Source organism: Delphinapterus leucas, chromosome 6, assembly GCF_059928025.1.
Source record: "Delphinapterus leucas isolate spDelLeu-1000000601 "Yukka" chromosome 6, BTC_Dleu_Yukka2, whole genome shotgun sequence".
In the NCBI taxonomy this organism is placed as follows: Eukaryota; Metazoa; Chordata; class Mammalia; order Artiodactyla; family Monodontidae; genus Delphinapterus; species Delphinapterus leucas.
Genome location: NC_143134.1, coordinates 77,531,705 through 77,559,224, shown reverse-complemented (window position 1 = coordinate 77,559,224; position 27,520 = coordinate 77,531,705). Strand labels below are relative to the sequence as shown.

Here is a 27,520-nt window from a genome sequence, read left to right as displayed (position 1 = left end):
TCTGCAAGTCATGAGAGGGCACTGCAGGCCAATGGCCATAGAGGCTTCTTTTAATAACCCCAGTGATGGGGAGGTTACAAAATTCTAGTGCATGCTCCTCACTATTAAGACAATTCCCTTATATTGAGCTGAAACCTATCTCTTTTACTTTGACCCATTGGTTCAAGTTTGGCCATTTGGAATGCGAAGCTTCTCTCCTCTTCTGGAATATATTCAAGTATATGAAGACAGTTATCACCTGTGTCTTTTTGGGAGCGGGTGCTTTACTTAGATAACTTTCCAATAAAACAGCTGTCATTATCCAACTTCTAATTTCGGTCCTGACAAACTGCTTGGCAGACGAGGAGACAGAGAACCATCATGCAAGACTATGTCAAAATAATGAGGTACAAGTAGTCAATTGTTACTACAATCCTTCAAGGAGAGTTACAGAGAATCATGCACATCTTACCAGTCCTTTATTAGATGTTGCTGAATAAAACATCTTTCTGGTATAAAGCACAGGAATGAAGACAGGGTCAGATGCTTCTGACAAAATCTTGGCTTTAGACAGCTACACATAGCTGGTTCAAGAATTTGCCATGAATGCAGCCAATTATTAGTCCTCCATCAGACAGATGAACAATCAACCTAATGATCTTCCTCAGTAAAATATATCTTGCTGTTTTTGTTAGAACCTCCAATAACAAAGCACCTGGTGGTTCTACCAATGGACAAATGAGACTTCCTCACTATTTAAAAGAGACAAAGGAATTAATGATAAAAGTGATAAACAAAATGAAACTCAGGGACTGAACTTGAGACTCATGAAAACATTGCAGACCATAATGACATGGTTGTTAGATAACACCAGAAAATACACGATGAAAAGTACAGGAAGTCTAGGACGAAGTACTAGAACAAGAAGTACAAGTTCAAGAAGTCCTGTACTTAAAAGGACAACAAGCACAGTAAGCGACACTGTAGCTAAATACTTATTAAAACTGCTTTTTATCACCTGATGAAAAACAATCAGCAGTAAATGCTTGTGAAAAAACTTAGAGTAAGAATACAGGGCAAGATAGACATCTATTTGGAATAGCACAGCTTTTTTACTCTGGTTTACCTATTGATGACAGGTACAAACTTGGGAAAGTCCTCCCAAACGTTGCTCCAGGTTTTCCTTCTGAATCTGAACCTAATTAAGGGAAAGGAGAGGTCCTCTGAGCACCCAATTGAAAATATCCCTCCTTATTCTTCTTTACTCAACTGTGATTCCCTTCATCATAATTTATAATTATATACCTCTGTGCTTATTGTCCCATGACCCAGAAAACCATAAGTTCCTTGAAGGCAGGGTCAACTCTTTTGAACACTGTATACACATGCACATGGGACCCTGTACATGAAAGATGCTCATTATATATCTGTATAGTGAAGACAGAAAGGAAAGAAAAAGGAAGTCACTGGTTACCATGAACTGTCACTTTGGGACTTCCCTGGTGATGCAGTGGTTAAGAATCCGCCTGCCAATGCAGGGGACACGGGTTCGATCCTCAGACCTGGAAGATCCCACATGCCGCGGAGCAACTAAGCCCATGCGCCACAACTACTGAGCCTGCGCTCTAGAGCCCGCAAGCCACAACTACTGAGCCCACGCGCCTACAGCCCGTGCTCCGCAATGAGAAGCCAACGCACCGCAACGAAACGTAGCCCGGCTCGCTGCAACTAGAGAAAGCCCGTACTCAGCAACAAAGACCCAACGCAGCCAAAAAAAAAAAAAAAAGTTACTTTTCTTGCGTAGCCAATGTTGGGAAATTTATCAGTTGTTGGACACTAATGATCCAGATCATTTATATATATCACTTAACCTCTCAACAATACAGGCAGGTTTCTCATTTGAGACCAAAGTAAGACTCAGAGAAATTAAATATTTAATAACTTGCTTAAGCCACACACCTAGAAAATTTGAGCTCCAGTTTACGTTAACGTCAGGTTTATCTGATATGATGGCGGCTGCCCCCAAGCTGCTCTTGTCTTCAATTATCTCCCCTCCATACAGCTAAGTGAGGAGGGAGAAATACCTAACAGCAAATTAGTAGCTGTATACAACTCAAGACCTCTGGCTATCTATACAGTCTGAATTTCCTTCCAGCTTAAAGAAATCTGCTAAAGAAATATAAACAGCAAAACAAGCAGTTTTGCATTCATCAAATAATTTGATTCTCAAAACAATCTTACAAACGAGAGAGAAATTCCCATTATGTTGGTGTGGACACTGGGGCTAAGAGGGCTTAAGAGCTTTCACATTCTCCCTACAAACCTATGGGCCTGGGATTTTCCAAAAAGAAACAGTGACTGCATAAACCTGGTGCAACATTTGAAAAAGACACTAGCGTCATAATCCTCGTTTTCCTACTGCAAATATGTAATCCAAATGGGAGCGTTCAACGACTCAATTTTCCCTTTGCATTTTAGGTTTGATGAGGGTCCCGTTCATTCAGTACAATTAGTCAAATGTTGACCGCCAAATATATTTACAAGGAGACAACACATCCAGGTCAAAGAAAAGGCTACACTGCAGCCAAAACTAACTCTGGGCTGCGGTCCACATTTGCCCTGGCCAACTCCTCTCACTTCCTGAGAGCCAACTCCTCTCACTTCCACTGAACCATTCCTCCCTGGAGTCAGATTTAGTGTAATAGGCAGGTTCCTACCTTGGTCTGAACACTCTTATCAAACTTGTCATTTTTGAAGCTAAACGTATTCTGGTGCCTCTGAGGCCTGGAACGAGCCACGTTCCCTTTCTGGGAGCTCATCGCCGAAACCACAACCACCTCGAGCTCGGACAAGGAAGATGCACACAAGCCTAGGATACCAGGAACTATCTCCACGGAGTTCACGCTTCTGTCTCTGACCCGGAAGGAACTTAACCAGCATTTCTGCCTCCGCCTCCGGAATCCCACGTGACTCCTCGCGAAGGTCAAAGGACACCTTTCGGCCCTTCAGCTCCAGCAAGGGTCTTTTATTCAGCCCAGTCTCTACTCCTCCCCATCCGCGAAGCCTCTTTCTCAAACCCGGCGAAAAATCCCACTTTCTTCGAAGCGAAAATTCCCCCATTGGTCCGAATGTGGCAGTCCGCCCAAGTGAAGGGGAGGGAAAACTTTGCTCCTATTGGCTCTTCTTTTCCGCAATCCCCGCCTCCTGCCGACTCAGCTCGGCCTCTCCGGGCGCCCTACTCCTCTGGGCGGCTTGTGATTGGTGGAAGTCGGGCTAAACTGGACTGCGTCCAACCCCCAGCCCGCTCGCAGGCTGGAGTCCGGGTCAGCCTTGGCACTTTCCTTCAGTCAGTGACCAACTCCTAGCTTAGTGAGCTCTCTGCTAGAGCCTGGGTTCCCTTCCAGCCTCCTTCCCGCCACGAGAGCGAACCCCGCTGCCGGCAGGCCGAAGGGGAGCAAAGAAAGGAGGATTAAAAAGAAGAAAGACCTGGCTGGGTCTGGGTGGTGTCTGCAGTGCTAGAAAGGGAGGTGGCGGCGGCTGCGGCAGCAGCGACCACGGCCGCGCGGGACGTGAGGCCCAACAGCAGCCGACGGCGGCGGCGGAGGCGGCCGCTCCAGCGCCTCGCGCCGAGGCCGTTAGTCAGCAGAACGCGAACCCGTGTGGAGGAGCAGGGCCGGCGCGAGGCGAGACTCGGGAGCGCGAGCCGGCCCCCTCGGGCGCCGCCGTTCTTGCTCGTCCCGGCGCCGGGGGCTGCCGGCCTCGTCCCCACTCTTTGGCCGGGCCCGCCCGCAGGCCGGGAGAGTCGGGCGGCGGCAGCAGCGCGGATCGCGCCTCGTAGAGGACAGCGCTGCAGCAGAGGTTCTCTCCTGGCCCTTTCTGCCTGACGCCTTGCCTGCGGCCCTCAGGTGCAGGTGCAGGTGCGTGGGGCCACGGGCAGCCGGGGCGCTGCGGCTGGGCTCGGGGAGAGGGCGCTAGGCCCGGAGCAGCAGCGCGGGAGGGACGAGCCCGGGCCGGGCGGGGGGAGGGGAGCGGGAGGCGTCTTTGTTGTTGGCGACTGGGATGCCTCTCGGCGCCGGCAAAGGCGGAGAAGCCACTCCCGATCGCGTCTGGGTTTTTGAGAAGATTCTCTGTTGGTTCGGTGAAGGGGAGAGGTAGGAAAGTCTTCGTAGTCGGTAAGGCTGTGGGAGTCTGGGGGCGGGAGAGGGACGGACAGACGGACTGGCAAAGGTCTTGGGTCCTCCTTGCAAAGAAGGGCCTCATTTCATTCCTTTGCTATTCTCCCTGTGGACGGAAAGATGGGTCCAGGTTCACATTTCGCTCCCTGGCTCATTGTGAGAGTCGCGAGGCCTGAAGGCTGTCTCCTGGATGTCCTCGTGTGTGCCAGCCTAGACTTTAGCTCGAATCTGCACCGTGCTTGGTGATTTGTGTATTCTGGTCCGCCGCCGTAGGGTGGTTTTCTCTCGATGGTTGACCTCTACTTGTTTTCGAACTCTAGGGTAGGCTCATCAGGAATTGTTTTTGAATTGAAAAATTAGAGTTTTTCTTTGGAATTTTTTTTAACCCTGAAACGAAAAGTTAGATTGTCAAGTTAGATTGTACTGTCAAGTTAGATTGTACTGTTGTGAAGTGCTTTTGTATAGAAGAGAGTTTAACCCTGGCTTCTTATTCAAAAAAAAAAAAGAAAGAAATGTTCAGAGCTTTGATCCATGGAGATTTCTGCCAACGCCAGGATATAACTTTTTAAAATGACTCATAGATTTAAGTCAGCGTGAAGTGGATTTGTTAAGCAGAAGGATGAGTAACGGAATACAGGGAGGGTGACCTTTAAATTTTGGCTGTTAGCTTACAAAAAGGTATTCATGTTTAAAACTTTTCTGTAATATGCAGTACTTGATCCGTAAGATAATTCATTGATTTTTTTTAAGGCCCCAATACATAAAAAGTTTGGAAATCTCACGTCATTTAAAACTACTGGTCATTAGGTAATGAGTCTGAGTACAAAGGTACATGTTGTAAGAGCATTCATCAGTTTACATTAACAAGAAGACTTAAAATAAAATGAACTTTTCTCTATAAAGAGTTTGTCTCATATGTTTATAGCATAAACTCATTTGGGTGATTTATCTAATATCTAATCAGAGCCAATATTTTGATAATTATCATAATTGCCAGTGTTCTAATTTGGGTGCCCAACTCTTTGGTTGGGAGTAGGGGTGGAGGCTTACTTAAAGAAGAGCAGTGGAGATAGACATGTTTCACCTTATAAAAGAAATAAGGTCCCTGTTGTGCAATAATTGCTATATTACTTGAGATCCAGGAAGAAACCCTCACCTATATTTTGACCTCTCTTTTCTCCTGCTGTAGAATTAATAAGGTTAATTGTCAAAGATAGGATTAGAGTTTTAGCAGGCCTAGGCAGTTTTAATCTTGTCACTTGCTGTGCAGTACTGTAGTTGATAAGTGGCTTGTTTCCTTGAGTATCTTTGCCCATTTTGAAACGTGCATGACATCTGACAAAGAATTTTCTATTTCCTGTGACATACAGAATTGCCATAAAGCATTATGGCAAAGTAATGTTTTTGGTAGTTTAATGAACACAGAAGAACTAGGCAGTTAGTGTCTGTTCCAAGTTTTGTCGCTGAATTGGTGTACAGCTCCAGGCAAGCTATCCCACATCTTGAGTTTCTCCATCTGTAATATAGGACTAATAAAATGTGCATCTGCTCACTATGTAGAAAGGGCAGTGAGAACCAACAGTTCCTCTGGTTGTGACATTGATTGTTCTAGTTAATAAGAGTACTTTTTAATGCAATTTTGTTTTGGTATCATGAATTTCAGTTCCTTGGTGAAGAATTACGATAAAGAAACATAGTTATAATAGGGAGACTGTCTATCCATATGCCATCACTTAGGAAGTGATAAACTCAAAATTTCTCCATTGTTAAGAAAATATAATTTGGTGTCATAGCTTTAGAATCAGTGATGACAAGAAAATAGAGTGACAGATTGACTTGCTTGGTTTGTTTACTGATAGATTTTATTTCTAATATATCCAAGGTTTTGCTCTTAATTCTCAAAAATTACTCCTACCTACTCCTACCTTTCCTATCCTATTACAGATTTCTCACATAGCAATATGGCTCTCAAACCCAGCCTTGTGAGTTGGAGAGGAAAAGTGATGCTTTATGACTTTATTACAGATGAAATAAAGCCTAGAGAAGTTCGTTATTTGAATTGCCTAAAGCTACACAATTTCTAAGAACCAGAACTGAGACTTGAATCTGGGTCTTCTGACTTCTAGTCCTGAATCTTTGCTTTGGAGCAGTATTTTCCAAACATCTGTCTAGGCCCAACAGTTTTCGCCAACTGAGGTGAAATGAGAAATAATGTAGCAATGTAAGTATTGATAATATACAATATAATGAATATTCATGCACTCATTACCCAGTTGGAAAGTTAAAACTACAAAACAAAGCTTCCTCTGTACTTGGTACCGCTCTTAAATCCTATTCCCTCTTTTCCCCACTCCCAACCGCTAACATGCATCCTTCCGTTTATACTTTACTACATTCCTTTGTATCCATGAACCCTATATGGTTTTTCTTTGATTGGTTTTAAGACTATTTATGAATTTTGTATCTGTAGCTTGCTTTCTTCACTGATCATGCCAAGATTTATCTATGTTTATTCAGGTAGCTCTAGTTTATTTTTACTGTCATATGGTGTGTGTTTCATTATGTGACTGTATCAGGTTTCTGTTGGTCATTTTAGTTGTTTCCAATTGTTTGCTTATTAAACAGTGCGTAGGGAATATTCCGGTATATGTTTACTTAGGTGCATGTGCAAGGCTTCCTCTAGGGTAGTGGTTCTTGAACCTATATCCCATTTTTAAAGAAATATTTTACAACTGCCTCATTACTGTTAAAATGAAATTCATAATAATAAACTTACATTCATATTTTAAATAAAGTAATGCCCTGACTAAAATAAAGAAGTAATTTATAACAAAGTAATGTATTGCACTGTGTCAATGCTCAGGCTCAACCACACTGTAATCTTGCTACCAAGTGTGATAGTAGACTAGTAACATTAGAATTCTGGGAGCTTGTTAGAAATCAGAACCTCAGGCCCTACCCTAGTGATTCAGGTGCTGAATATTAACAAGATTCCCAGGTGAGTTGAGTGCACCTTAAAGTCTAAGAAGCACTGCTAGAAGAAATAGTAGTAGTCACATACTTTGCACGGATAGGATCACCATGAATAGGACAGCTGCTAAAGCAGATTAAACAGGTGTGTTGAATTGGCCATTCAAATACCAACAGAGGCACTGATACTGATAAGGGAGTTTCTGAAATAACTAATTTCAGTAAAGTTGGAACAAAAATAAAAGTGCAGTCTTCTCTCTTTACACAAGGGTTGCATTCTTTAAAATCTTCACCTATATTAAAACAATACAAATATACTTTGTGTTAAATCCTATTTATTAATATTTGACCTTATTTTTTCCTTCTGTTCCCTTAAATGATTGCCCAGCAGAATGTTCAAAAGTCATGGGACGTGTCACAGCATTATCTTTACACATCAAGTGTGCCTCGTGTCCCTGGTATCTATACAGTAGTACCCCCATTCGTTACAACAACTAAAAAGCCATTATTGAGAAAGATTGCACTGGGATACAAATCTAGTAGTAGGTTGCTAGAACACAGGGTAGGAGCTGCTTCTTCAACTTGATTTGATAACTACCAGTTTTCTCTCCAGAGTGTTTGTATCAGTAATGGATTAAAGGGTCTGTTTTCTCACCTTCCAGATACTTTAGACTTGTTAAGTTTTGACATTATGAGGAGTATGAAATGTTACTTCATTGTAGGTTTCTTTTGTCTCTTCCCCAGTTAGTCACACTGTTGAGAACACTTTATTTTACTTATTTATTTTATGTTTTATTTATTTTTTGGCTATTCATGTTCCTTCTATGAATTGCCTATTCTGTTTTTCTGTGGGTTTATTTTATTGATTTGTAAATGCTTTTTATGTATTCTGGATAGCAATGCTTGGTAGACTTTCAGATATTTTCTAGTCATTTGCATGCCTTTTCACTTTAAGTATGGTATCTTTTGGTAACTAGATGTTCTTAATTTTAATGTCAAATTCTTTTATGATTATGCTTTTTCTCTTTAAAGGAAATCTTCTCTATCTTGAGATTATAAAGATTCTGTTATAGTTTGTTTTAAAAGTTTTACTTTTTCACATGTAAATCTTAAATACACATGGAGCTACTTTTATAAATGAGGTGTTTGTGAATCTAAATTTACTCAGTAAAAATGACTACCCTTTATACTGAAATTATTTTTATGTTAATGTTTGCTTATGAAATTATAGTGATAGTATATTATATTTAGTTCGTAACACCCCTTTGTGGCAAAATTAAAACTTGTTAACTCTTGTCATTCTACTTTTTTTTTTTAAATTTGGATCGAACACACACGCCCTGCATTGAAAGGCAAAGTCTTAATCACTGGCCCACCAGGGAAGTCCCCAATTTGACTTTTTTAATAAAAGGTTTGGGAACCACTGCTTTTAGAGTACTCTGATTCCTTTTTTCATCTGTGTCTCACATTCGGCCTCTAAAACATCACAGAAAGTGAGCAGGTACTCTAAGGTACTAATCTTTCATCATTTGCATTTCCACATTTTACAGTTTGTTTTATGTGTCTTGTCATCACTTTTTATTCTGGCTAGAATTTTTTAAATGATACTTATTATCCTAATTTTTTAACAGAATTTTAGACTAAATTCAAATATTTTAATGTTAATTTGGCTCAGATGTAGGTCCTGTTTTGTTTTCCCAGGAATTAAAGGTGAAAATGGTTAAACAAGTCCTTGTACAGTTAAAGATGAAAAGTGGGAAAGGAAGAATGGGCCGGTGTCTACTATCAGTCACTCTTCTAGGTTTGAGGGGTGCATCTGTAAACAAAATAAACAAAGATCCCTAACTTTCTAGAGCTTACCACCTAGCAGAGGACCATACACAATATGCACAATAAATATCTAATATGTTAGAAAGCGATAAATAACTTCTAAAGAAAAGGTAGAGAATGGTAAGGAGGAAATCAAACGAGGAAGTTTTGACCTATTAAATAGGTCTCCCCTTTGAGAAGGGGAGAATGAGCACAATGTGCAGTGAGGGCATTAACCATGTGGACAGTCTTGGAAGAGTGGACAGAATATAGTCAAGTTAAAACTGTGTTCCTGGCTCTCCCATTTAATAAGTTGTGTGAACTTGGACAAGTTGATTGACTTAACCTGAAGCCTTGATTTCTTCATATGTAAAGGGATGATAACCTGAGAAAAGTATTATTAAGATTAAAGGAGATAACAAGTAAAAGCCCCTACCTCCTTCCCTCCCTGCCCCAGCCCCCTGCCATGTAGTTTCATGTAGCACTCTGTACTTTATTTTTATAGCAATAGAGATAGGAGTCTTTACCCTTAAAAATACATACTGCTAAAGAAACTCTTTTCATTATGTCTGTCTTAGCATATTTAACTAAGATTTATTTTTAGAATGTAGCCACAGTGAAAGAATAGGATTAAGAGAATAAGTATATGCTTGATGTAGGTCAGGATGAAGAAGAAAGAGACGTTGAAATAACCTCATTAACTTGGTGTAGGCAAGTCTCCATTCCAATCCCAACAAACCTGAAATAAAAGAAAACGCCTCCAGGAACAAAAGTAGAAGACATTATCAGTTTATCTAATGCAACAAATTTGTTTGGCTTCTGAATTTACATTATTCTTAAATGTGTTTTGAAAATTAAAAGCAGTTGAAATAATTCCTGTAATAAACTCCCCCCCCTCCCAAATTCCATCAGCAAACTGTAGCCTAGATTTTTTGTTTCTGACTAGTATCCTGCTTGGTGTACTGATAATTTTTCACTCTTTAGCTTTGCCATCTCCACCCCTAAAAAGTAAAAATTATTCTCCACACATCAGCTATTAGCGAGAAAATAATGCCATTCGGTAACTTGGTTTGGCAAGCTTACATTTCATTCACAGCTTTTTAACAGACCTCACTGTCACTTTTATTAATGAAGATTTAGGGCAGTTAAGTTAATGGGAGTGAGGAAGACCTTTAAAAATTATGCATGGAAGACATTCTGATAGAATTCCCTAGGGTAGTTGCTTTCAATTTTTCATTTGTTAAAATCCATAAGAAGTTTTGCTTTCATGACCTAATACATGCATATGCACACACAAAATAATGTTGCACCTAAGATTATCTAAATGCTCAGTAGAATGAATGGAAAAGGAAGTACTCAGAAATAAGGATAGATGCCAGGAAGGGAGGAGGGTGGGGGAATCGTGTATGACACGTTAAAGAGTTTAGATTAATCCAAGAGGGATATAAGACCTATTGAAAGATTTTAAAGAAAAAAATGAAATCACTTGGCAACAGTGTAGAATGTGCATTAGAGGGGTATGAGATAGATACTACTGAGTGACTTTTTAATATTAAGTTGAAAAGTGGTTGAGCTAAGATGTGGCTGAGGGGATGGAGAGGTACCTAGGAGTTAGGCCTTGAATGAATGAGAAAACTGAAGAGAGAGGGAGGGAGGAGGAGGGAAGGAAATACAGATTTAGATATTCAGGGTCTATAGCTTAAGGGAGAGGTCTGTGCTAGAGATTTAGGTTTAGTTTTTTAGATTTAGACACCATCAGTGTATAAATGGTAGTTAAAGCCAGGGGTATGGCTGAGAACAAAAGACAGGAAGGCAAAAGACCAAAGTCGTAGCTAAAGCATAGGTTTGGGCGAGTTAAACAAAAGATAAGAGGACAATAAAAGGCAATTTGTAAATAATAGTAATAATAATAGTATAACCTTTGAAAAGATCACCAGAAAAACCTAGATTGGAAGTTAGTTTCAAGAAGGAAAGGAGAGGACGATGGTGTTTAATTCCACAAGTGATTGTGTAAAAGGAAGACTAAGAAATACCCAATGCACTTGAAATTATGAGGTTACCGGTAATCCTAAATGGATCAACAACTTCATGATAGATGTTAGATCACAATTCATTTTGGCCCTCATGGGGAACAGTGGAAAATGAGAAGTAAAGAAGTTTGATTTTGAAAGATAGTCAGAGAAGGTAGTAGAATCTAGATATATACACTTTTTTTTTTTTTAAGAGGAGACTCTTGAATATGTTTATAAACAGCAGAGATGGATCAGAAGAGCAGGAGAGGCTGAAGATACAGGAAACATCAGAGAGGATAACTGATTAGGCAGGGTCTCTGAGGATGCTAGAGGCATTGGAACCCTCCAGAATATGTGTGGAGGAGTCGGTCCTGAGGGAGTGACACTTCCGCACAGTCAGGATTTGATTGATTTCGAGGGTCCAGAAAGGGATTATAAAATACATGCCTGCATTTTCCAAGTAAAAAGAACATCTTTTCTGCATCTAGTATGGCAGGAATTTAGATGTCTCATTTCATGTTCTCAGTAACTCTGCACAGTTTACAAGTAAGATTGAGGCTCAGAGAAGTACTGTGATTTGTCTAAAGCCGACACAACTTAGAAGGTAACTGAGCTGTGATTTGATTGCATTTATATCTAGTTTCAAAGCCCAGTAGTTCTAAAATTTTTTATTTTTGAGGGGAACAGTGAAATTCCCAAAAAAGGGGAAGGATAATGAGAGGCTACCAATTGAAATTTTGCTCAGTACAATCACTTCAAAAATAAAAACTTAGTACCTATTACCATTTCTTAGTTTCTTACAAGAGTTTCATTTTTCACAAAAAAAGATATATTTTAATGTTAGAAAACTGTTGAAAGGATATAATCTCCAAATGCAGGGCAAACCTTTAAATTTATTAACTCACTACTTTTGTCCATAACTTTTCTCATTTTGCTGAAGAATGGTAAAAACTTGATTATAGGCTAGTACCAGCCCTCAAACCACCCATGCCAACAAAGATTCATGAAATGAAACTTATATATATACAAAAATATAGTACATTGTTACCATTGTATAACAAACTTCAGTTGTTATAGCTGAATATTTTATTGTGTTCAAAAAAACTAAATATTGTATTTCCCCCATATTAGAAACTTCTTTCATATTTTGTTTTGCTGCAAATTGATTTCTAAGAGTTCTCATTACCAAACTTGTAAGAAATTAATAAAATGATAAACAAAAGCAACTCCTAGAAATTCAAAGCATTAATTCACAAACTGTTTCCTTTTGTAAATTTCTTAGATACTTCTGGGTTTTGTGTATTATGGCTTATTTTTTAAATTGCTGAAAGCCGCTGTAAATCTAAATACTTTCAGAAATAGAAAATCAAATTGCTCTAACAGATATTTTGTACCATTGCTTACTACCCTACCTTGTCCCACTTTGGGAATATTATCCTGGATGTATAAACTTATTTGCTTATAGAAGTGTAAATATTGCCTAACCAACTATAACAGTACATCTTTAATCAACACATGTGTATCTTATTTTTTTAGAGCTCCTATCGAAGTGAAGAACTGACTTAGTTCCATCTTCTCTTTAAGTTCGAAGTTCTGCTTCTGCCTGTGATGGCACTGGAAAGTAGTACTAGTAATACAGGGGGGAAAAAATCACTGTTCAGGGGCTTACAGTGGGGCACTGATAACTTATCACTTAGGGACAATATGCTCCACCTGAGGGCTGCAGGAGTGAATCACTCAGTTATTTTAAGTGCCCAAATCATTTAAAAGTGAATGCTTTAAGAATATAAATTCTTCCCACTAGCACACATTTCATCCCAAAAGAAACTATCAGTAGCAGAGAATGTTCAGTTTTTGCCAATACAAAATTTAAATTAACTCTTCAAAGTAACTCATGAGAACTAGGCTCGCTAAAATGGCTCCCAAATTAATCAACTTGGAAGCATTTCAACTTTTTTTCTTTTTGCCACCATTCAAATAACTTTTAAAAAAGGATTTTCTAGCCTTGTCAGAAGATACTCGTGATATAACTTAATATAGAAAAATATAAAAAAATAAAAATAAAAAATAAAAATAAAAGAAAAATATAGTTTTATAGCTTTATAATCAGGAAAATGGATTTGCTATTGCAGTTAATGTGTATTAACCAGATAAAACATCCCCAATTAGCACATTAGTAAAATGTACATGTGGTAATTATCCTTAACTTACTGGTCTGCTTATTTAACTACCTTTCTTAAGGATTTTAAGTATATCAGAAGGTGTTTTTTTTTTAATGCATAGAATGTAATGTAAATAGAAGCATAATTTGTTAATTATTATGGTTTCCAGAAAGATTCAAGCCATAAATTACACAATTAGTGTTGTGAATCCTGGTTCAGAATAACAAAACAAAACCTATTTTAATTATATTTAGCATTATCTATCTCAGTTTATGTTCTGTCAGGTCTTTAGGTATAACTGAAAGTCCTTATTTTCTTTACTCTCTCTTTCATTTCATTAGTAAATTATTATTGATCAGGTGCTGCCTGTATACTGCTGAAGAAAACACATGGTCACTAACGTCATAGTAAAGACAGTAGGCATTAATCAATTAAGCACACATGGCAGGGATCACAATATTCAACTGTAAACGAAAAGAACTGGCTGCTATGAGGAAGAATAACAATTTAGATTTGAGGCTTTTAAGACGTCTGGGAAAAGTGGCATTTGAGACTGGAATATTGAGAGGTCAGAGGGAGCAGATGAGGCAAGTGTGCAAATCCTGACTTGGAAACAGCTTTCAAGAAACTGAAAGAGGGTGAGTGAGGGAGTCTGCAATCATAGAGGTGAAAGTATCAAGATAAGTTTGGAGGGGTAAGCAAAGGCCAGATCACACAAGGCCTTTAAGGACCTGTGGAGAAATTAGATTTTATTACAGGTACAGCGGGAAGCTATCAAGGAGTTCTTGAGCAGATTACCTTGTAGGCTATGTAGAAAAGAAATTGTAGGTTAGGAGAACATATGAATGGAAGAAATTCACATTTACTCTCAAATATTTTCCATTTGTTTGTTTACTCACACATTCTACGTTGTTCCTTCTGCTGTGTTATTCTACATAACCCTGGTCAGTCCTTTATTTGTAAAAGCCAGGAATTACTATAAAAGAGTGGAAAAGGTAACCTCAGTAAATCAAAGGAATTGCAAGTGTCCTCATCTGCAATAAAGGATGAAAGAAATTGTTTTTCCAAATTGAACTCTCTGTTTAGTATTTATTTAGACTTTACAATATTGAGGTCGAGGTCATTGAAAACTACCTGTTTGATACTGTTTTAACTTCAATAATGTTCCCACAGGTTTCACAATTTTTGTTCTCTTTAAAAATGTTATACTTCAGAGGCTATTTTTATATTCTTGGTATTTTTAATAGAATAAGCAATCAAATTTCTATAGGGTCAAGGAGAGGAAGGGAATTATATCCAGTTGTATAAAGAGCAACATTGTGAACATAGGATACAATGCCCCCCAAATCCAGGCAGATTACAGAAGAGAATTAGGATCTTGCTGGAAAAGCTCTAGATGTTATAATTGAATCTTCTCACATTAAAATTGAGGTAGTTGGGGGCATAAGAGCTCATTTAAATAGAGTTGTAACTAGAACCTGAGTCCCCTAACTCCTCAGCTGGTGCTGTTTCTACCATTCCTTTACTTTATAAAAGTGAGGTACATATAATGTGAAACAAGACTTCTTCAAAAGGTAAAAATTATATGCAATACCAAAAATCATTAGATGAGTTTAATATTTCATGCCTAAGATGATATTTAGTAACCCAGTTGATGACATTTGAAAGGATGAGTGGACTACCCATCTTTAATGCTTGCTTTCTTCCTCCTCCCAAACAAGTATTTACACCAGAGATACACAAGACATGTATCTAAAACTAGCTCTCAGATTCTTCTCAAATCAAGTATCAAGGATTTGCCTCAACTGTTTTTGCAATCTTCTGTTCCCCTTCCCACCATCCCACTTTTCTCCAGTTGCATCACTGGGCATACAGCATCAGAAACATCATTGTTCTGTATCAGCTTTTACTAAAATACTTTTCAGACCTATTCTAGAAATTGTCTCTAAAAGAAAACAGACAAACAAAAAAATGGCTGCAGTATTTACTTTGTTTGCTTCTTGCCTCATTAAAAGGAAAATTTAAGACAATTTTTATTAACTAAAATATCCAGTAAATCAAGATTACCTTTAGTTTATTTTGTGTGGGAGAAAGTTTTATGTGTTACTAATTTGGAGAAACAATTACCTTTAAATGTAGTCATGTGTTGATATTTAATTAAAGGATGTGGTTTATACATTGTGCACCATATAGCCATTTAAATCTTCTGCTAAATCTTCTGCTTTCTAAATAATGTGTGTTTGATGTACCTCCATGTAGCAGGTTGAAGAGTATGCCTGTTTGAGGTTTGTTTTTGAAAGCTTAAGATTTAAATAAATAAAGTTCTTCAGTAGTACACAAGTTACCAAGTTACTGTGCTCTAAAATCATCAGTACTATCAGATTCTAATGTAATTCCAAGTCAGTGCAGGCTTATATGCAGTTGCCTAAATGACTGCATCATTCTTTATTCCATGTGTAAAGAACTACAATGGTTTTCTATACATTGTTAAACAGATTTATTTTTAAATTTCTCATTTATCTAATCCTCCCCTTTCCCTGTTTTTTTTTTCTTCCTTTCTACCATGTACCTTTGCCTTAGTTCTTTCTCAACTGTCATACTTTTACAAGTATTATTCTCCTAGCCTGGAGGGTTTTCCCTCTGCTTTTGGAAGTCGTATTTACTGACTTTTTAGTTCTAACTCCTTCATAAGGTCTTTCCTAAGTGTTATCTACTTTCGTCTGATTTCTGAAACTTAAAGTCTACCCTGTATTACATAGCATTTAATTTTTTATAAGATGAAAAGAGCCTGTAGAGCATTAATTTATTAATAATATATATATTCATTCATTATAATACATTTAAAATACTGACAGCCAATTTACAAAAGAACACATGAATTTAAGAATTAAAAGAGACTTGAATGAATGTTAGGCCAATTACCTTATTTTTTCAAATGAAGAAACATAAGAGTTAAATTACTTGCCCGAGGTCTTAAAGAATTAAAACTGACTTTTAGTCTGTTAAATATGTTGTTCTTATTTTCTTTAATTGGGCATTTAAACCTTTCTTCTTTGAAATAGTTATTCTAGTTCTTATCAGGCACTCCTGAAAAAAATTTGCACAAAACTTCCATGTTTGAAGAAATGATGGCAAAATGTTGATTTGTTGAGGCCAGTAAAGGTATTAAGCACAAGTTACAGTCATGAGGATTTATTACACACTTTCTAGGAGTGGTAGTATTTCTTCAGACCTTTACTTAACAGGTGAGTATAGCTAAGGAAAAGCAGCTGGCAACCAGGAGAAAAAGGAAGCGGTTCAGATGGCAGTTTATGTTGTGTTGATAGACAAACTGAAGGCCATATTAGTAAGAATTGATTGGCTTGTTACACAATCTATATAAGAGAGGTAATGATACTTGTTAAGGAATGTTGTACTTATATTAAGGCCTCATAAGTGCCAGCATTCCCCCCATATCCCTACTAAAAATATGGAGAAGGGATTGATATGAGGAATATACTTGTATGCTGCTTGTGCAGTTCTGTGGTTCTTTTGTCCCAATGCTTAATGAAAATACCTCTTTCAAAATCATATCTATAGGAACACTTGAAATTGTACCCTGATCCACCCTGAAGCCATGTGGTTTTGTGTTTTTTTGTTGCCTGCTTAAACAGATTTATATGTTTCACTTCTCTGTACTGCTTTATTAAATAATGGTAGGATAAAACTGACTTAATTTAAATAATCTAAATTTCACTCCTTCATCAAATAAACATTTTTAAAGAGGTTAAATCTCAGAGCTGGTCTAGTGGAAGAGCCTGTTATTTTGAGAATTGATGTTTAATATATATATGCAAGTTTGGACTACTTCCATTTTCAATGGGAAGAATGTGCCAAGCTCTCGGCTTCTGTAATGCCACCTTGTCAGTGTTCTAATGCTTAGAATTGTTTCTTATTAACATCTTCTACCCCAAAATGGCAGTGTATCAGAATAACATAATAATGTATTTCTCTCAAGAATTGACATTGGACAAACACTTAGCAGGATGGTTCAGAGCTAGGTACTATTTAATCAATTCCATGCAAAAGCAGTTACTGTGCTATCAGCTTGGGTGTCAAACCTGAAAATTACCTTAGATACCAGCAGCACTATTAAGGATATGTGTGGTTCTATGAACCCTGAAACTATATGCAACGTAGAAAAAAGGATCCAAAACATTTAATAGCAGAGTGACCTGAAAACTCTGTTCTAAAAAATCTGGTGGTTCTTGAGTTAGAATTTCTGTTACATAGTCATTTTATGCTTCTTAAGTCTTATTCACTAACCTACCTATACTTTGATTCTGTAAATGCTCACTTTGTCCCAAACTTCACTTCTGTATGGTTAATATTCTCAGCTCTATATTCTCCTGACTTCAATTTCCTTTTTCCCTTTTGGCAGTGCACACAATCCAGATTACAATTTTGGTAGCGACTTCCTGACCTTGGAATATGCCTTCAACCTGGGCATTAAGGAATATTCCTAGCTTGTTGTTGTATACTGTCAGTACACAAAAACATATTACATTTCTATACATTAACAAAGAATTAGAACATGGTATTTTTAAAACGGTTAAATAGAGAATACAGGAATACAAACACTCAGAGCTTTCAGTTCTTCCCAAATTGATTTCTAGATTCAGTGCCACTCATCAACATCCCAGAGAATATCAAGTATCAAAGTTAATCCAAATGACAAATCCCCATCGGGTGGTTATATAGTTGTTACTGGAAACTGATGCCACCTTTGAGAGCAGTTTGGCAGTCCATTTTGGATACATTTTAAGAAATAGAAATTTGACAATATTAAAGCATATATCCAAAGACTTCCTAAAATCCTTGCATACTTGAAGGCCACTGAAATATATCATCTTCCATGTAACAAGTACAATTTGCCTGTTTTAAACAGTGACTTCATAATCTTCAGAAAAGAACATCAAAGCTGTGAATTTATAAATGCCAGTCTAGGTTTTACTTACTTTTTTGCCACCTGGTGGCCAAGACCACTTTCTTCCTCTTGCCCCAGGTACATAGTCTCATATTCTGAACACCCAAACAAACTTTTTTTTTTTTCCACGTAGTCTTAGATTTTAAAATTTTATTTGGTTTGGCTTTAGTTTGTTCTTGTGTATGAAATGGGAAGGTCTTTCATCCTTGTTCTTCTTTCTCCACTGGACTCGTTATACTCTCTCCACATCCACACCATAGCGAAACATTTCATTCCCAATACTAATCTTAACTCAGTGATTAAAATCATGGACTCTGGGTCAAACTGCTAAGTATCAATCCTGGCTTCACTACAGTGATCCGGGGGAAACTAAAGTTCTCGGTTTTCTCATCTGTAAATTGGGCTGGTGGGGAGGATAATGGCATCTCTTTCATAGGGTTGTTATAGGGATTATTTCTGAAGTTTGTTTTTTTTTTTAACAAGATCTAGCTATATAAGTATTTTGATAAATAAACACTAGCTTGGCTTTTGTAACCTAGCAAAATACCATACCTGCAGGTTTAGATTTCTGAATGTCAAAAGTGATCCTAATATTTTATTTATTTTGTTTTACAAACTAGCTCAGCTATCATTGGCTTTTGAGTGACTTCTGTGTGGCAGCCATTGCTAGAAGTAGGTATACTTGAATGTTGAGTATATACAATGAAGGGTATGTGTGAGATATGGTTCAAAACAGAAATGTCCTTGTGGTTAGTAAATAGTTGGTAATTTACAAAGTGGTTCAGCTGATGAATTGTACAATAAAGAAAAAACATTTTTAAGCCCAAAAAGTCTGGCTCCTTTTGGAATAGAACTTCATGGGCCCCTCATATACATTTCCATGCTTTTAGAAGATACCTTTTAATAATCTATACAGACTGGAATTTAATTTTTTAATGATAACTCACTGAGTAGTGCAGATATAAAATGTCTAAAAATTTTGAAGTTTAGGAGTTTGCAGAGTATATACTAAAATTTCTTGAAAAATTGAAATAAGTTTTATTTTAGGACTGTAAAATATTTTAAATATTTGTATAATTTTCATATTCAACATATTAAAATTTAAAGTATATTTAACCCATATTTTAAAAATTAACTTTGAATTGTTAACCTAGTTTTGTTTTATTTTATTTAAATATACAGCTTGCTAGATACAGCATTTATTTTGTTTCTGATAGATGGGAAGTGAGAAATCAAACAAAATAAATCTACATTAGAATGAAACTAAAAATATTTTTATACTTTTTGAAACATTGTTTCTCCCCCAAAAGAAATGAAAGCAAGGACTTCAACAGATGTTTGTTCACCCATGTTCATAGAAGCATTATTCACAGTAGCCAAAAGTGTCCAGCAGATTGATTAATGGATAAATTAAATGTGATGTGTACATAAAATGGACTATTATTCAGCCTTTAAAAGGAAGGAAAGTCTGACACATACTGCAACATGATGAACCTTGAAGACGTGCTAAGTGGAATAAGCCAGTCACAAAAGGACAAATACTATATGATTCCACTAGAGTAGTCAAATTCATAGAGACAAAAAGTAGGATGGTGATTGGGAGGGGCTGGGGGAAGGAGGGAATAAGGGAATCATTGCTTAGTAGTACAAACTTACAGTTGGGTAAGATGAAAAAGTTCTGAAGAAGACTGGTAGTGGTGATTGCCTAACAGTATAAATGTACCTAGTGCCACAGAATTGTACACTTAAAAATGCTTTAAATGATCAATTTTATGTTATGTATATTTTACCACAATTTTAAAAAGCACATTGTTTCCCCCCGGAGTGGCCAGGAGACACAGAGATCACTCATTTTGAAAAGCAACTGTGTGAAATAGGAATCTTTCACCCCCCTCAGGAATGCCTGCACTCCCCCTCCCCACATTGTCACTAGCCTATCCCCTCCCCCAAATTACAACTCGTTAACTATAATTTGCAAAATATAAGTTAACATGCTTGTTTAGGTACTTTTTTAGTGGTGGGGGAAACTTTGAAAATCTCTGAAGTTTTTCAAATTATGCATTTCTTCACTCTTTTACATGCTATGGAAGATTGAGTGAATTGAAGCTTTTGACTGTAAATGAAGCTTAATTGTAAAGTTTTAGAACTAGAAGAAATCTTAATATCTAGTTCAAACTTCTCATTTTATTTAAAAGGAGAATTAGATTTAAAGGGATTGACTTCCCTAAAGTCACCAACTTTATAGTTTCTGGACTATACTGTACTCATTTGAATAATTTACTGGGTAGAATCCCTAATTGCATTACTGGACCAAATAATTAAAGCTGTACCATGTTCTTGAATATTTGTAAGGTATCTTCTGTTCCCATTGAAAACGGTAAATAGAACACACTTTTTTTTTCCATAGGCACAGGTGGATGGATGTATATGGGAGAGATTGATAGACTTGAGACTGACTCAAGTAAAGTACCCTATCCCCAGAAATCCTCTTTATTTTCATAGTTATAGGAATTCTAAGACTGCAGCCAGTCAGTCCTATTCAGACTAGAAGTCTGCTGGGACAGCATGCTTACACAAATATAAAGGATACTCAATTTAATTCTTTGCTCATAAATGTGAACAGTCAGTGAAGAAGCAGTCTTAACAGCATGAAAATCAAAGATGAACAAACAGAAGGAACAAACATCTGAAAAACACAGATGGACAGAACAACAAAAATTTGGCTCACTTAGTATTCTAAGAGATTTCAGAGGATATTGCACCCATAAACCAAAAAGTTGGGGTTTTTTTTGTTTTTTTGTTTTTGGCTGTGTTGGGTCTTCATTGCTGTGCGCAGGCTTTCTCTAGTTGCAGCAAGCAGCAAGTACTCTTCGCTGTGGTGCGCGGGCTTCTCATTGCGGTGGCTTCTCTTGTTGCGGAGCACAGGCTCTAGGCGGGTGGGCTTCAGTAGATGTGTCTCGTGGGCTCAGTAGTTGTGGCTCTTGGGCTCTAGAGCACAGGCTCAGTAGTTGTGGCGCACGGGCTTAGTTGCTCCGCGGCATGTGGGATCTTCCTGGACCAGAGCTTGAACCTGTGTTCCCTGCATTGACAGGCAGATTCTAACCACTGCACAACCAGGGAAGCCCAACCAAAAAGTTTTAATGTTAAAATTGATTTTATACTCGAATACCAAAATAGCGATCTGTGAGATAAACTAGAAGAAATTACCTAGGAAATAGAACAGAAAGAGAAGGGAAGAGGAAAGAAAAGTTTGTACGTATAATAGTCCTAGGATTCCTAAATAGGAATTCCTGATAGAAAGAGAAAGAGGTGGAGAGGGAATTAAAAAACAGAAGAAAAATTCTTTGAGCTAAAGAAAAGTCTTAAGGCTTTAGATCAAAATGACTTGTTAAATACACAACAGAATGAATGAAAACACATTTAGATATAGTCTCATAAAATTTCAGAGCTCAGGATAAAGAAAAATCTGTGGTTTTTTTTGTGGAAGAGAGATGGGAATTACTTTAAAAAACAAAAATCAGATTGGTATTAGGAATCAACATTGGATGCTAGAAGATGTGGGCCAATGATTTAAACTGGGGTGGAAATTTCTTTAAAAACTTGTAATTCTAAAGCATGCCTAGTTTGCCATTTGTGAAATCTAAGTAAGAACTTTAAGTAAATATTTTTGGCTGCGTTGGGTCTTGGTTGCTGTGCGTGGGCTTTCTCTAGTTGAGGTGAGCGGGGGTTACTCTTCGTGAAGGTGCATGGGCTTCTCATTGCAGTGGCTTCTCTCGTTGCGGAGCACGGGCTCTAGGCGCACGGGCCTCAGTAGTTGTGGCTCACGGGCTCCAGAGCGTAGGCTCAGTAGTTGCGCTGAGGCATGTGGGATCTTAACCACTGTGCCACTAGGGAAGTCCGAAAGTAAGAACTTTTTAAAATTGTACATTAAAATATGCTTTATTTCCCCTAGGCCCTTGTGAGGGAGGGAGGGCAAATGCTTGGAGATGTATTCTAGCAAAACCAAACAAAAAATAATCCCACAGAAGAATTAAAACATGAGATTATGAAACAACAGAAGGATGATGAAAAGAAATCCTAGCTAGACAGACCCCTGGGCTTTGAACTGTCCCAGAACTTAATTGTTTCACTTCAAAATAACTCACTGGGGACTAAGAACATCTTCAGAAGCAACACAGATTCTGTTGCACAAATTCGAAGAATAAGAAGTTGGAATATATTAAATGTGATAAAAGTTTATGAACTTTCTGAAAATTAAAAAAAGGCAGCAGCTCTAGGAAAATTAAAGGCTCTTCAGAAAGTCAAATATGAAACAAACTGAAATGTGCTTTATTTTTGAGCAGTTATCAGAGTTATAAACACCTTCACACTTGGAATTTAGGGACATAAAATATCCCACTACTTGGATGGCAGTGGATAACATTGTAAATACTTTTTGCTACCCAGTTTAAAAAAATCAACCTATAGATAAAACAGAAAAATTTTATAATTACAAAACAAACTGCAAATGATATAAAACTTAATGTGAAGGTAATTGTATAGCCAATTATAATGGTATTTGATTACATAGGAAACCAGTGGAAACATCCTAAAGTTGATGGAACAAGAAATGGAGGGCTTCCCTGGTGGCGCAGTGGTTGAGAGTCCTCCTGCCAATGCAGGGGACGCGGGTTCGTGCTCCAGTCCAGGAGGATCGAGCAGCTGGGCCCGTGAGCCATGGCCGCTGGGCCTGTGCATCCAGAGCCTGTGCTCCGCGTCAGGAGAGGCTACAGCAGTGAGAGGCCTGCGTACCACAAAAAAAAAGAAAAAAAAAGAAATGGAGATTCAAGTATAGTGTTGAAAGTTATAAAAATAACCTATAAAAACTTAAAAATAACAGAATGAGCAGAGAAGGGAAAAAGTAGGGTAAATTCTCTAATCTTTCATAATAATGAAACATTATGATAGTGGAGGATAAATACATGAGTGTGGTATTAAACATCAGATCTAAAAGCAAATGACCCAACGTCATAATTTCTGGGATTGAACCTGGTTTGGTTTGAGTTTAGGGTGGGATTAGGGAAGAGACTTTTGTTTTAAATCTTTATTTTTATTAAATTCGTACAAGCATATGGTTAAGGAGCCAAATGATTCTACAAAGTTTGTTGTGAAAATTAGCAAGCCAGGGCCCTGTCTGTCTCCTTGATATATCCTTTCCCAAGGAGTATTAACTTTTTGAAGGATTCTTTTTATATTTACCTCCATATCTCTAGATAACAGTATTTTTTTATACATCATTATTGGAGTATAATTGCTTCTCAATGTTGTGTTAGTTTCTGCCGTACAACAAAGTTAATCGGCTATGTGCACACACATATCCCCATATCTGCTCCCTCTTGCGTCTCCCTCCCACCCCTCTAGGTGGTCACAGAGCACCAAGCTGATCTCCCCATGCTATGCAGCAGCTTCCCACCAGCCATCCACTTCACATTTGGTAGCGTATGTATATCAGTGCTACTCTCTCACTAGTCCTAGCCTCCCCTTCCCCACTGTCCTCAAGTCCATTCTCAATGTCTGCTAGATAACAGTATTATATTGCTACTTCTTATGTGTTGACATCCCACTTACAGAAGGCCCCCTAGTGTAACACGCATCCTTCTCATTCCCACAACTTCCCCATGTAACCTCTGCCATATAAGTATTGTTCGATCTTTCTTTCAGATTAGTCTGATTCCTCAGAAAAGATTCTTCCAATGTAAACCTCTGGTCTTCTGAGTTGGCAAGAGTATCTAGGGAACTGAATTCTTAAATTGACTTTTAACCAGTACTTATTTTAGCCTGGCAGGAAGACTTAACTTTTTATTTTTTAACCTCTTGTGTTTTGACTTTTTTTAAACCATGTCTTGTAATACTTTTATAATTACAATGTTACTTTTTAGTATTTTAGTAATTTTAATTATGCAGCCTGTTTAATAATTATTTGAATATAGTAGTAGTGTTATCACCATTTACATTTCTGTCTTTTGACTCTGGGTACAGGATATTTTACAGCAATTCAATTGCCTGAGAACAGACACTTTGCCGTTGCTAAGTAGTTTCTTACTTTATTGGAACAGCTTATTTTATTTACTACTTAGTAAGGAATGGCTGATTGGGTACTTGTTCATTGTTGATGGTAAATGGTTTTGTAATCTCTTTTATAACTCTTAGGAATTCGAATTGGGATACCAGTAATATAAGCCCTCTTTTTGAAGAAGATTGTGTTCATAATTTATAATCATCAATAGTCCTTAAATTTTCTATAACTTGTGACTACTTTAATTATATTGTGCTATAGATGGGTATTTTAAGGTGTGTAGTGTGTTTTCACCTGGAAAATGTCCCAGAAACAGATTTTACTTATTATAAATGTGGAGAAAATAATGTATATTTGTGGAATATCTTCACCAACGTACGTTGACAGCTTTTCTGTGAACTTTGAGAATAAGCATGTTTTGGAAAGTTTTTCAGTAGAAGTGCCAAAAACTGATGATTATGGGTAGGGAAATGTGTGCCTGTTTTAGCTTATGCTTAGCAACGTGTATAGGTGTGACTTTGAAATTACACACTGTCCAGTCACCAAGAGTTTTATGGGAATCTGTGATATTAGCATATGCAAAAGTCAACAGCCTGTCCTACTTAATCAGGAAAACTTGATTCACTTTGTTCAGGCATTGCTTAAGTGGATCATCAGGATTTTAAGTGTTTAGAATACTGTATGGGCTGTGTTCAGAAATTAGTTAAATAGTAATAACTTCTTACGGTTTACTTGCAACTCCAGCATACAAGGAACCTTTCAAGAATATTGATTCCTGGGCTTCCCTGGTGGCGCAGTGGTTGAGAGTCCGCCTGCCGATGCAGGGGACACGGGCTCGTGCCCCGGTCCGGGAAGATCCCACATGCCGCGGAGCGGCTGGGCCCCGTGAGCCATGGCCGCTGAGCCTGCGCGTCCGGAGCCTGTGCTCCGCAACGGGAGAGGCCACAACAGTGAGAGGCCCGCGTACCGCAAAAAAGAATATTGAATTCCTTTGACACCTTAAAACCATGCATTAAAATGTATAGATAGTCTGATTGATTTGCATTCCTCGTTTTAAATAAAATGTCTTTTACATTAAGGTTGGGCTTGATGTAATATTTTTGTCAAGATAGTAATCTTCTAAAACAGTATCTAGGTAAACTCATTTAGTTCTGGGTGGTTACATTGTTCAACAGGACCTATGAAAATAGCTTATATGTACTATGATGGAAAGACTGGAGAGGAAGGAGCTCCAACATTTAAATCTAGTATGGATATGAAGCATGTAAGTTTTGGTTCTGCATTGCCTGGGTTTAAAAGCTTTTAATTCAGCGCTGCCCAATTAGGACTTTCTGCAGTGATGGAAATGCTTCTTCTACACTGTGCAATTGGGTAGCCACTAGTCAACATATGGCTAGTGTGGCTGAGGAACTGAATATTTAATTTTAATTACTTTAAGTAGCCATATGTGGTTAGTGCCTCCTGTATTAGTGCAGTAAGAATTAAGAAACTAGGGGAAAACATAAGTACTGTAGAAATGGCTACATTGACCTATGTAGGAGTGCTGAGCCAAATTAGTTTGCTTGGCCTAGCGTATAGGCTCTTCAGCCTTAATTTCCATCTTGTATAATCTTGTCATAAATCCAGTTTCCTCACTTCTGATTCTTACTGTTTAACTTTCTTTTACTGAAGAAAAAACAAATAAATAACTTCATACTAACACTAGGATTGGGACTATTTTGGTACCTCTGGTAGACCTCAACTTTCTTTATGTGTCTAACCCCAACTTTTCTCACCAGCGGGAAAGGAAACTTATTTTGACATACCCATTATGTTTTGCCTATTTGAGAAACTCCTCTAAATTTTATAAAACTCGCAATTATTAAGGCATCTGTTCAATTTACCAACAAAAACCACGTTTCATAGGTGTTTTCAAGTGATACATTGGCCCAGGTACTAAGTATCTCTAGAATCTTATTAGTATTTAAAACTTATAACTATCTTTAAAAGTAACTGACATGACTCTTTAAAAGAAAATAGTTTTGCCAAATTTCTCCTTCCAATATGAAATACAAAAAATATAGTGCTTTTAAAAGAACTTTTCCTAAGTTTTTAAGTTTCCATTCCTATGTAACACAACCCATGCATTCTGTCTTCCAAGTTTTCCTAGCAAAATCACCCAATCAAATCCTTTGATCTCACAGACAGTGGAGTACTTCTGCTGATTCTTATAATGATCTAAAAGAAATAAATACAACCTACCCCAAAGAGATAAGGGCTACATAAGCTGTATTTCTACATAAGACATATACAAATAAGAATATGTGTTAAAGCGACATGTACTAAACACCTAGTTTCTAAGTAACATTTAGCAGAAATTTTGATCATTATGAGTATTTTGGATACTCTGTCTTGAGTGAAAAATAAGGCTGGTGCCAAACTTCTTTAATGGTGATTATTCAGCTTCTCTGTGTACGTTAAACTCTGTAATATATATAGCTCTCTAAAAACAGTAACACATGTGGTTTCACTTGTTGCTGTACTTTGGTAAATGCTACTACAGATTACATGCTGGATATTAGGGTGGCAGTACCTAACTCCTTTGGTGCCCTCCAAGGATACTGAACTGAGCTTAATTTGATTTAGATACACCCCTAGGCTACTGAGCTGTATGTGATTGACCCCCTTTATATAGCAGTATTATGGTGATTCCCTTTGGATTAGTCAACTGGGGATGTGTTGGGCTCATGGCCCCCTTTTACAGAACTAACCTAAAATCTGATGTTTTTTTTCCTGCTTTTTCATAGTTATCTTCTGTGCCATCACTTCGAACTTCATTCTGATCTTTGCTACCTCTTGCTCTTAATAATCAAACATCTACCTCGTTTATCCATTTCTGGTACTAGGAAGGCTTTGCTATAAATCTATTTTTATTTTTTCTGGTTTCTTCTGTCAGTTTAAAAAACATCAAGCTTTAATTTTTATAACCAAAGATAAGCATCAAAAATGGGTTGTTTTTACAGTAGCAAACAGACCAGTCTTTACATTTTGTGCAGTCTTCCCTTTTTTAGTTTTTTTTTTGTCTTTGAATGCTCAGATATTTGTTTATCTTAAAAAATTAATCTCTGGGAAGTGTTGCTGTTATTCTGAATCACTGGGACTTCTTGAAGCCTGATTGCTAAATAGATAGATGTATAACTAACTGAAAATAGTAATCGCAGATTCTCTAGGTAACAAATTCTGACGTTCTACAAAACAGAATATGTAATATTACTTCCCCAGATTTCCATGCATGAAGCCAAATTCAAAGAAATTCATCTTGGATTTTAGAATGTAGTTCTTAACATGAAATCTAGTATATCAAAATTTAAGCAGTTTACTGACTACACTCTAAATTGGGTAAGACTTTAAAT

The 27,520-nt window shown here is 37.5% G+C and overlaps 2 protein-coding genes across 7 annotated transcripts in view; one reads left to right on the top strand and one right to left on the bottom strand.

Moving 5' to 3' along the window:
* C6H9orf85 (chromosome 6 C9orf85 homolog) overlaps window positions 1-3,013 on the bottom strand; it is a 71,908-nt gene extending 68,895 nt beyond the window's left edge. Inside the window, 1 exon segment of the mRNA XM_022573510.2 lies at window positions 2,697-3,013. Within this exon segment, the coding sequence (XP_022429218.2) occupies window positions 2,697-2,798 (102 nt within the window). The 5' untranslated portion in view covers window positions 2,799-3,013.
* A 613-nt stretch (window positions 3,014-3,626) lies between these two features.
* ABHD17B (abhydrolase domain containing 17B, depalmitoylase) overlaps window positions 3,627-27,520 on the top strand; it is a 38,117-nt gene continuing 14,223 nt past the window's right edge. Inside the window, exons 1-2 of one of the 6 annotated variants that reach the window (XM_089913302.1) lie at window positions 3,821-3,896; window positions 18,694-18,745. The gene's annotated coding sequence lies outside the window, so the exon portion shown is untranslated. The other 5 variants (XM_089913303.1, XM_089913307.1, XM_022573512.3 and 2 more) reach the window with 5 other exon arrangements.